The sequence below is a fragment of the Populus nigra genome, chromosome 5, assembly GCF_951802175.1.
Source record: "Populus nigra chromosome 5, ddPopNigr1.1, whole genome shotgun sequence".
Taxonomy (NCBI): Eukaryota; Viridiplantae; Streptophyta; class Magnoliopsida; order Malpighiales; family Salicaceae; genus Populus; species Populus nigra.
The window spans coordinates 660,477-671,607 of NC_084856.1; the positions used below are offsets into that span (position 1 = coordinate 660,477).

The 11,131-nt window shown below is 36.3% G+C and overlaps 2 protein-coding genes across 4 annotated transcripts; one reads left to right on the forward strand and one right to left on the reverse strand.

The window, feature by feature from the left end:
- Nucleotides 1-1,622: 1,622 nt before the first annotated feature.
- Nucleotides 1,623-7,346, forward strand: LOC133694574 (serine/threonine-protein kinase BSK1-like). Of its 3 annotated transcripts, none has more exons than XM_062116135.1 (10): nt 1,623-2,250; nt 2,340-2,475; nt 3,192-3,325; nt 3,510-3,615; nt 4,645-4,730; nt 5,455-5,643; nt 6,023-6,187; nt 6,272-6,385; nt 6,542-6,622; nt 6,783-6,922. In XM_062116135.1, the coding sequence occupies exons 1-9, from the start codon at nt 1,855-1,857 to the stop codon at nt 6,578-6,580; spliced, it is 1,365 nt and encodes a 454-aa protein (XP_061972119.1). In that variant the 5' UTR covers nt 1,623-1,854; the 3' UTR covers nt 6,581-6,622; nt 6,783-6,922. The 3 variants fall into 3 exon arrangements, with proteins under 3 accessions (XP_061972119.1, XP_061972118.1, XP_061972117.1); XM_062116134.1 differs by having other exon boundaries at nt 6,542-6,576; nt 6,783-6,920; XM_062116133.1 differs by lacking the exon at nt 6,542-6,622 and having other exon boundaries at nt 1,648-2,250; nt 6,783-7,346.
- Nucleotides 7,347-7,512: 166 nt separating this feature from the next.
- LOC133694573 (ATP-dependent zinc metalloprotease FTSH, chloroplastic-like) lies at nt 7,513-10,702 on the reverse strand. The gene is made up of 5 exons (XM_062116132.1): nt 9,323-10,702; nt 8,650-8,896; nt 8,368-8,551; nt 7,984-8,155; nt 7,513-7,853 (listed from the first exon to the last, which is right to left on the reverse strand). The coding sequence occupies exons 1-5, from the start codon at nt 10,613-10,615 to the stop codon at nt 7,632-7,634; spliced, it is 2,118 nt and encodes a 705-aa protein (XP_061972116.1). The 5' UTR covers nt 10,616-10,702; the 3' UTR covers nt 7,513-7,631.
- Between the last annotated feature and the right edge of the window lie 429 nt (nt 10,703-11,131).

Genomic DNA, 11,131 nt, shown 5'->3' on the forward strand with positions numbered 1-11,131 from the left:
AAATATATAGAAGTAAATAAAGAATCAAACAAGGAATGATTCTATCCATTTAATAAAATATAATGTTTCCCAATACACGCTAAAATATTCATTCACAGTCCATTATTGCCATTACTTTTTTTAAAAAAGTATACATTATTTAAATCTAAGTCATATTGTGCGGGCTGCGTTATTATTAGGGATGAACAAAAAAACCGATTAAATCAAAAAAAAAATTGAAAAAATCAAACCGTGAAAAAAAACCCGATTAAATTGATTAAAATTTTAAAAAAACAGACCAGTTTGGCTTCAATTTTATAAGCCTGAGATTGAAAAAACAAACCGAATTGAACCAAAACCGGAAAAAAAACCAAGCGAACCCTAGAAAAACTGAGCCAAGCCAAGCTAAAATTTCGGTTTGATTACTTTTTTTTTTTATAAAAACTGAACCAAACTGAAAATAATTATCCATAGTTATTATTTAAGAAACCACTTCAAATAATACATGAATCAATGATATGCGAAGATAAGTAGCATTTCTAACCGCGTTTTTTTAATTCAACTGGATAATATATTGATTTAATGAAATTTATATGACTCAAATAATTTTTTAATAATTTAGCTATTCTGATCAAATATCATCCAAATAATTGGGTTGATATCAAGAAAAAATAATGTTATTTTAATAAAAATAATTGACATAATTTAGTTTACTAACTCATGGGTTTATCAAATAAAATATAAAAAACCCTATATTTTTGAATTAGTTTGGATTAATATTCTTTAGGTTTGAGTTAAAAAACCATTTCTAAATTTGTTTAAGTTTTAAATTGAATTGAACAGAAAATTAGCTTAATAAAACTTGGATTAATTTAAATCAAATTTTAATTATATGACTATCTTAAATAAACCCGACCAAAATAATATTATTTCAATAATAATAATAATATTATTTTAACACCGGTGATCATTTTTATCAATAATTCACAATTCAATGATCCAATAATGGATATTTTTATTTGAATTAATTCTTGAATTGAATAAAAAAAAAGTAGCAATGGACTTAATTGTTATTGAAGATTCATTCAAGAAAGATGGACTTCAATACAAGATAATACTGTAGATAGACTTAATAATAGTGATTATACATATAAATAACTCACAATAAATATTTGGTACCATGATAAAAAATGATTTTTAAAAATATTTTTAATTATAAATATATTAAAATATTAATTTTTTATTTTTATTTTTAATATTAGTACAACAAATTATAAAAAATAATTTTAAAATATTAATTTAATATATTTTAGACAAATGTTTTTTTTGAAAGCATTTAAAAAAGAAGAGTTGAAACTAAAAAAACAACTGTAGTATAAACATTGAAGAAAGAACAGAAGGATAACGAAAGATCAAAATATCGCGACAAATTACGAGTGATGCTGTTTTGTTTTCTTACAAAGACAAAAGTACCCTTTCATCACGTAAAAGGACACCTCAATAATAGAAAGCGCAGGCAGAGAGAGAAGTTTTTTTTTTTAAAAATCAATGAGAATTAAATGAAGGCTCTGTTTCTGTGTTTAGATGCTCCATGAAGTTTTTAATATATCAATACTTAATATAAAAATATTTAAAAAAATTATTTAATATATTTTCAAATAAAAATCTATTTTAAAAAACACATTAATCACATTACCAAAAAGCCCCTCAAGCTGGTGCTGCTGCATCTGCTCTTCTTCTTCACTGAGTTTCTCTCTCCCTCTCTCCCCCTCTCCCTCTCTGTCACTCACCACACGAGTGCATAGCCAGCCAGTCGCTGTTTCCATTCTTTTCCTGTTCTTTTTATGGTACCGAGTTAACTGGGGCTGAGCTATTATGGGTTGTTGCCAATCTTCTTTTTTAAAACTACCGTTCTCCGATGATAATAAAAACAATCGACGAGAGCAAGAACAACGTCGGGAAAATCAACAGCAGCAGCAGCATGTCCGAACTAAACATTCTTCACAGCCAACAAACGGAACGGAAAAAAGCAGTGGTCCTGGTGGAGGTGGAGGTGCTGGCGTGCCGTCTTTCACGGAGTTCTCATTTGCTGACCTAAAAGCTGCAACAAACAACTTTAGTCCCGAGTTTATCGTGTCTGAAAGCGGTGAAAAAGCGTCCAATGTTGTTTATAAAGGACGGTTACAAAATCAGAATAACAGCAATAACAGAAGTTGGATCGCTGTCAAGAAGTTTACCAAACTGGCCTGGCCTGATCCTAAACAGTTCGCTGTACGTAAAGAAATTCCCTTTTCTTAGTTTTATTTCTAAATTCATTCTGGGGTTTTGATTTTATTGATGGATTTTTTGTTTTCTTGAAGGACGAGGCGTGGGGTGTTGGGAAATTGAGGCACAAAAGGTTAGCGAATTTGATTGGTTATTGTTGTGATGGAGATGAGAGGCTGTTGGTGGCTGAATACATGCCAAATGATACCCTTTCAAAGCATCTGTTTCACTGTATGTACCTTCCTGCATTATATGCAATTTTTTTTACATTTTTATTCACCTTTCATTTCCGTGGCTCTTTAGTTTATTAGTTCATTGAATTTGTTTGAAATTCTAATGTAATTTTTTTGAAGTGAGTTGGATAATGTGGTAAGAAACTTGAATACCTTAAGATTAGGCTGCAATTTGCTGTAATAATAATGCGAATTTGTTCTCGGTGTAGCTAATGTGCTTGAGCTTTGTTTTTGTGTTATTGATGAGTATGTTGCGTTTTTATCACCCGTATGGATATGTGGAATATGGAACCTAATGGAAAATCATGATTGATGGCAGGGGATGGTTTTCCTTTTTCTTCTGTAGGAATATATTAAGGAATTGTTTGTGTTTGAGGCAATGATGCAGCTAATGGCATTTTGATCATGCAAGATGATTCCTGCATGGATACCTCAAATTAATTGTGAGGTGAAAGGAATTTAGATTAGAAACAAGGAAAAAATAAGCTGGAATTAGTTCTTACTCATAAACTACTGTGACTTGAAGGTATGAGCTGGGAGGGTTGTCAAATTTAATATCAGTCTGTAACAACGTCTCTTGCTATTGTTTATTTGAAGCATTGGTATCTTGTAAACTGAATTGGAAAATTATTCAGAAGTCACTGGCAAATTTGTCTACCAGAATATTGCTATTTTTCTGTCCATGAATATGATTTTACTTTACTTTCTTGACAGGGGAAAATCAAACTATTGAGTGGGCCATGCGTTTGAGAGTTGCACTTTATATTACTGAAGCTTTAGATTATTGTAGTTCTGAAGGTCGTCCACTGTATCATGACTTGAACGCTTACAGGGTTCTTTTTGATGAGGTATTGTAAGTTATCTCTTTTGTGAGCTTGATGGTCTATCATAATTTACTCTGTCAGTCCAAGATTGGCAAATATTTTTTATTTGATTAGTTTAACATCTTTGGATGTTGTAAGATATTGCCCTCTGGAGGATCTATTGGGATTTATAAGAGGAGAGTGGTAATCTAGTGGATGGTTTTGGCAGAATGGAGATCCCCGGCTTTCATGTTTTGGATTGATGAAGAATAGTATGGATGGAAAGAGTTACAGCACAAATCTTGCTTATACACCTCCTGAGTACCTAAGAAATGGTAAATGCTTTTACTTGTTATAAATCTACTTAGACAGTTGTAGATGTTGGTTTTTGCGACTTATGTAGTTCAGTAGTCAGTTTTTCATTCACTTCTGTGCTTACAATGTGTTATTTATGTCTTCTTTGGTGTTGGAAATCCTTGAAAACAATGGTTTGAAATGCATGATGGCAATATTTTGGTTGAAAGTCATATCCTACTAGCTACACCTTGAAAAATAAAAAAAACTTCAAGTATCATGGGGACAGCCTCGTTATGAGTTTTACAGAACCTGCAGCGTTTATCAGACAGAGGAGAAAAATCAAAGGGAATGCATGTACCGAATGTAAGAAGAGAACCATGTCTTTTCAAAATTGAATTTAGTTTATTCCCAAATAAGATACAGTATCATCTTTTGTACAACCCTACAAAGCATCAAATTAGGGAATATACATTTTGAGCAAATTTATCTCCATTTTTCACGTGTGAAATTGAATTGATAACCTATAAAGGTACTGAAGGTTTACATCAAATTGAAATGGAGATATTATGCCTTAGCATTTCCCAGTATCATGAGTAATTGAGATGAGGACATACTCAGACAATGCTCCTATTCTCATTAATCATTTTTTGTTTCTGCCAAGCATGTAGGAGATGCCTCCCATCTTTTTTTTTTCTCCCATTTTTAGTAGTCTACAACAATATGATTCCATGAGTTCAAGTACATAAAGCATAGCGTTTTGTGTTGATGAAAACTTCATCTCTTGAATGTGAAAAATTTAACTAGTTAGCAGTAACCTCTGGAATATATTGTAGTTAAAGTTGGCATGAAATAAAATTGTCCAAGACTTGGAAATATATCAGCCCAGTATAATGACCCATGCCTGGCACATACTGTTCACAATCGTGCATTTTCTTTTCCAAAGAAATGCCTTGCTGAATTTCTTTGTAATGCACAACAGCTCTCAATTTTTCTGCAATGCGATTCATTTTTGCTTGTATTAGTGAATGCTATCTAACTACATGCAAATAACTAAATCGAATGTCCAGGAAGGGTCACCCCAGAAAGTGTCATCTTCAGCTTTGGGACTGTCCTTTTGGATCTTCTTAGTGGAAAGCACATCCCTCCTAGTCATGTAAGTGATTCATATGGTCATTCCGCAGTGAATATCAGAATGCATAGTTTCCATATAGCGGTTCAGCAAAATGATCTTATTATCTTATTTTTATGGGACTCCAACATGGCGGTTCTAAATGAGATGCCATTATTGTGATTACTCTCAAGTTTACATATTATTGGTTGAGTAGCAGCTGCCAGCTGGAGTCAAAATTGTTGCTCAACTTGTCCAGATAATTTTGACTGAACTCTAGTCCGAGCCTTGGACTTGCTGTCTATTGTCAAAATCTTTAAATCAAGGGATAAATTCATGTCTTCAATGCTCAACTGCTTTCCCCCACCTAGGAAAGAAACGAGTGTGAGATTGAGTTGCATAAGGATGTATCAGTCATATTGTTTTATTTAAGATGGCTGGGGTGGGGGTACCTCTAGCCCATGCCAATACTCCATTGTTTGAACTTCGAACGTGTTTCTGTTAGTATTGCGCCCAAGCTCTCTGACCATGATAACACCTTGGTATTGCTATGCTGTAACTAAATGGTTGAAGAGATAAAATGTAATTGACAGGAAATAGTGCTTTTTTAAATACAAGTAAATCTTGTAAATTTTTCTTTTGAAAATATTTTAAAGATTTATGTTGTCAAATATCTTTAACAGTGGCCTGCATGGCAGACTAAGCTGTAGTTGCTGAATGTTAGATTTGTTGTTTTTGTTGGAAAGTTTGACTTATGTGCTCTTTGCAGGCTCTTGATATGATTCGAGGGAAGAACATTCTTCTCCTTATGGATTCTCATTTGGAGGGAAACTTCTCAACTGAAGAGGCGACTGTGGTTTTTGATCTTGCCTCACGATGCTTGCAATACGAACCAGGGGAGCGACCAAATACCAAGGATCTTGTTACGACACTTGCACCACTGCAAAATAAACCTGATGTAAGCTGCCTACTTTGCCTCATTCCTTCAGTTTCATACATTTATCTTGTTGTGCAGTAATCTGATAATACTTGGGATCAAAATATAGTTGCTAGTGAAAATCTTGAATGACTAGATTGCTTGCCATAATAGAGCCCTGCTTATCTATTGATATCTAGGCATTAATAAAATATTTTTTGTCCTAGCTGTTATCTTTCTCAATAAATTCCCCCCCCCCCCCCACCCAAGGAGGGGGTTGTCTTTTCTGTTGCTATTCAGAAGTTTGCTGTTCTTCCCAGACAATGCATCTAAGGCAGCTTTTGAGTTGTTTTGAAATGTAGATGGGTTGTATTCGGTGTAAGACATGTACAATTTTGGAATCATAAATCTTTGTTTCCAGGTTCTGTCCTATGTGATGCTGGGAATTCCAAAGCATGAAGAAGCACCACCTACCCCACAGCACCCCCTGTCTCCAATGGGTGACGCTTGTTCACGGATGGATCTCACAGCTATCCACCAGATATTGGTAATGACACACTACAAGGATGATGAAGGAACCAACGAGGTAATTAAACTGTACAAAAATTACTTCTCATGATGTCCATTTCTAATTCTGATGAAATTTTCCATTTTACACGCATGTGCTCAGTTATCTTTCCAAGAGTGGACACAACAAATGAGAGATATGTTGGAGGCCAGAAAGCGTGGAGATGTAGCATTTCGTGACAAAGATTTTAAAACTGCTGTAGAATGCTATTCTCAGGTGTGTTCTCTTTATCTGTAGATGAGAAAATGGCTTTCCTTTTATTTGTTTTAATGTTCAGGATGTAATAGTCTTTTAGCTGTTGATAATAAATTAACAGAGTACTAGTTACTGGGATACTTTGGCTCAATGCGTCCTGGTATTTACAAATGGCAGGTTGTGATGCTTTGGCTTAGGGTGGTAAAGCCTGGGTGAGTTGATGTAACAGACTAATAATTTGCTGGCAACATAGTGCCTGTACGTTATCAACTACAAACTGTGGGATATGCTTGGATTAGTTTGATTACACGAGTCTCTGTTTTTACAGACTTCATTGTCCATGCCTTCCTACCACCTCATCTTTGAAAGTGTACGTGCTTCTGTATGTTGCTCACTTACATCATGCTTGCTTGTGCAGTTCATAGATGTGGGAACAATGGTATCTCCAACTGTTTATGCACGGCGTAGTCTTTGCCATCTCCTATGTGATCAACCAGATGCTGCTCTCCGAGATGCAATGCAAGCACAATGTGTCTACCCTGACTGGTCTACAGCATTTTACATGCAAGCCGTTGCCCTTGCCAAGCTTGACATGCACAAGGATGCTGCTGACATGTTGAATGAGGCTGCTACCCTAGAAGAAAAAAAGCAACGGAGTGGAAGATGATCTCGAGAAACACGACTCTGTATTATTCTTCTGTAATCTGATAAGTTATTGTGGTTGTTGTATCAAATAGTGGGTTTGATGTAGAATTGGGAATCAGAAATGTTTTCGCCCAAGGTGTACCATAGTGGCGGGGTTGGGGCGGAGAAAGGATGGGGTTGGGAGTGGAGAAGAATACTACTGCACTGGCCATTGCACAATTTTTTTTCCTGAAATGTGATAATTAATTGTTTATTATTGTTTTTGTATATAAAGACAGATATCTACCATAAACTAATTATGCAATTAGGCCACACATAGCCCCCTAGTTTCCCGTCAGATTTCATTTGTAAGTTTCTCTTTTCAGAAAGAGGTTTCAATTGTTCATCACAATAGGATATAGCCAGATATAATTGAAAAACACTATTGGCAGCATGATAATCCTCAGCTTCAATGTCTCAGTTTGACGAGAAAAGTGATAATTTGAAAAATTTACAGCTGAATCTTGACTCTACAAGTTCTTAGCCTTGTTATTCCAAAATTCACAGAACAAAAATATTGATCTTCCTGTATGTGTGTTTTAAACTTGTACAATACAACATGGTTTGATGCTCAGAATTGCAATCAGGCAATATATAGTTCAGCTTTTCCATCAATGAAGAGACTCATGAACTCTTCTCCGTCGACAGTTTCTTTTTCTATGAGGAGCTGCGCGAGCTTGTGGAGGATGTCAATGTGAGTTGTCATGATTTGCTTGGCTCTTGAATAAGCAGTCTCCACTAACTCTCTTACTTCTGTGTCCACCACATCAGCAGTCGCCATGGAGTAGTCTTTCTGGGATGACATCTGCGATTAAAACAAAAGAGGGGCTAATCCAATATTTTTGTTGCAGAAGAGCTGGAAATGGTGAATAAGAGAACAACCAGCTAGTGAATAGAAAAGGCAGATTTGAAAAGATCCAAAGTTCAAAACTTACCTGTTGTCCCAAGAAAGGATTTCCACCAGGTCCGCCGATGGCAACCTGTCCAATCTTTTTGCTGAACCCAAATCTCTCTACCATCTGCCTAGCCACACGTGAAACTTGCATGAAATCACTGGATGCTCCTGTAGTGACATTGTCCTGACCAAATATTACTTCCTCGGCAACCCTGCATTTTAGATGAGGGAGAAATCGTCATATAAAATGAGACAGTAGTAAAACATCCAAGGTAGGGTAAATCCCTTGGAATTCCCTTATTTGCATCAAGTCTCATTAGCTCAAAAACTGAAGTCCAAATAGAGGGGAATTTGTTGCCCTTGCTCACTCTTGAAGAGCACCAAAGATACTCAAATGCCTAAAAAGATTTTCCTAGGTACTAACCTTCCACCAAGTGCAACAGCCATCTGATTCTCCAGGTAGCTTCTACTGTACAATCCAGACTCGAGCCTTTCCTCACTTGGAGCAAAAAATGTTAGACCACCAGCTTGACCACGGGGAATGATGGATATCTTGGCTACAGGATCATACTCAGGCATAAGTGCACCAACCAAGGCATGCCCAGCCTCTGCAAACGGAGAGTAACACACATAATTAGCGTCACAAAATTAAGTCCTGGGATACAGCAAAAACGTACAGGAAAGCCGCGGGTTATCATGCATCTACCGTGATAGGCAACTAGCCTTTTCTTTTCATCCGAGACAACAGCATTTTTCTTTTCCGGTCCTGCAATTATCCTCTCCAGAGCATCAGAAATCTCATCCTTGCTTATTTCCTTAAGGTCACGCCTAGCTGCAACAATGGCTGCTTCATTCATCAGGTTCTGCAAATCAGCTCCAGTAAATCCTGGGGTCCTCCGTGCAATCTTTTCAAAGTCCACGTCCTTTGCAAGTGCCTTTCCTCTAGAATGCACCTATCATTTATAAAAGTAAAATTGTTCACTATGCTAAGATCAAGCAAGAGCAGAATTCTCTAACACTATACAGGCTTACGAAACAACCTGACTCTAGGATGCATTATCAGACAAATCTATCTAGTATCCATAATCAGACCAATTTGGAACGGTCCATTTTTCTCAAGAAACATACACATCAAATATGGGAAGTTTTCCAGTATGCATTATCAGACAATCAATAACTAGACCGGAAAAACTGTCAGTTCACAGAGAGTTTCTCTTATGTTACCAGTATTAGTATTCAGAGTTTAGCTGTCTTAAACTTCCTCTTATAAACATGACACAACACACACAAAAACACATTCTGTTTCCTTATCCTAATTTGCACATTCTATACATTCTATATGAGGAATATAACAACTTGGTTAACATTATTGAACTTACCTGAAGAATCTTGACTCTACCAGCAATATCAGGCCTATCGACTGTAACCTGTCTATCAAACCTTCCCGGTCGCAACAAAGCTGAATCAAGAACATCAGGTCTATTCGTAGCAGCCAATACAATAACACCTGAATTGCCTGAAAATCCATCCATTTCGGTCAACAACTGATTAATAGTCTGCTCTCTCTCGTCATTCCCACCTCCAAGTCCAGCCCCTCTCTGCCTCCCAACTGCATCAATCTCATCAATAAACACAATGCAGGGTGCTTTCGACTTGGCTTTCTCAAACAAATCTCTCACTCTCGACGCTCCAACTCCAACAAACATCTCAACAAACTCCGAGGCTGCGCATGAAAAGAACGGCACCCCTGCCTCTCCTGCCACAGCTCTAGCCAACAATGTCTTTCCAGTCCCTGGCGACCCAACTAGTAAACATCCTTTAGGAATTTTAGCTCCTAAAGCTGTATACTTATCAGGATTTTTCAAGAAATCAACAACCTCTTGCAACTCCAATTTAGCTTGATCAGCTCCGGCCACATCAGCAAACGACACACCGGTTTCCGGCACTTCCTGAAACTTCGATTTCGACCTGCCAAAATCCATCGGTCCACCTAACCCACCGGGCCCACCCGGCCCACCTTGAACCCGTCGGAACAAGAGAAATAATCCAGCAACAGCAAGAATCGGGAAAAAAAGACTTCCAATCACATTAAAAAACCCATTCCCTGAGTCTCCCTCGGAAACTGAAATATCAACACCGCTCCTTGCTAAAATGTCAATCAAGTCAGGGTCATTAAGGACAACAACGCTGGCACGACGGCCATCTACGGCGCTGAGTTGGAGGGTAGAACCATCTTTGCTGAAACGAACTCTTTCCACTTTCCCTTTCTTGACTGCATTTAGAAATTCGCTGTATCGCCATTGACTACCTTCAGGAAGGTCAGAGGTTGACTCAGACTGGGGTTTAGGGGCTGTAACGAGAAGATTTTGAGCGAAAGGAGAAGATGGTTTGGTGGGAAGGGCTTCAATAACCGGAGGAGGAGTAGGTGGTGGTGCTGGGTTGTCGATGGCTAGGGCTTGAGGGGTTAAAGAAGAGAAGAGTAAGGCAGCAGCTATGGTTGCTTGTGATTGAAGGGATTTAAAAGAACCAGATTTCTTTTTATTTACTATTTTTAGGAGATTCTTGGACAAAAGGAAGGAGGATTTAGTTGTTTTAGGAGTTGGAGGAGAAAGCAAGACTTTGGAACCAAACAAGTCTGAAGAGAGTAAAGGGTTTCTTGTTGATGATGCCATTGTAGGTTTTTCTTGCCTGTACGAGACTCTGTGGGGGGTGTAAAGCTTTATGTTCTCTGTCTTCAAATTTGCTCGTAGGTACCTGTGGGCTTTAGCCCTATATATAGGGATGTTTCCGACTGTGATGAATAAAGCTTTTAAGAATAATGCTTGATTGTTTTTTTATATATATATATATATATATATATATATATATATATATATATATATTTTTTTTAATATTAATATAATTATTTTATTTTTAAATAAAAAATATTGTTAGAAATCACATAAAAACATAAACAGAAACTGTGATAAACATCCCATAATATATTTAGAAATGTGTTTTAAACTCTTTATCAAATGTTTTTAAAGTTATTTTTTATTTGAAAATATTATTTTTTTATATTTGATATGCAGATATTAAAAATAAAAAATCATTTTAATATATTTTTATTTAAAAACACCATATACCACATTATTAAATATAGATTTAGAAAATAGAAAACACAATTTAATTTAAAATGTGTTTATATA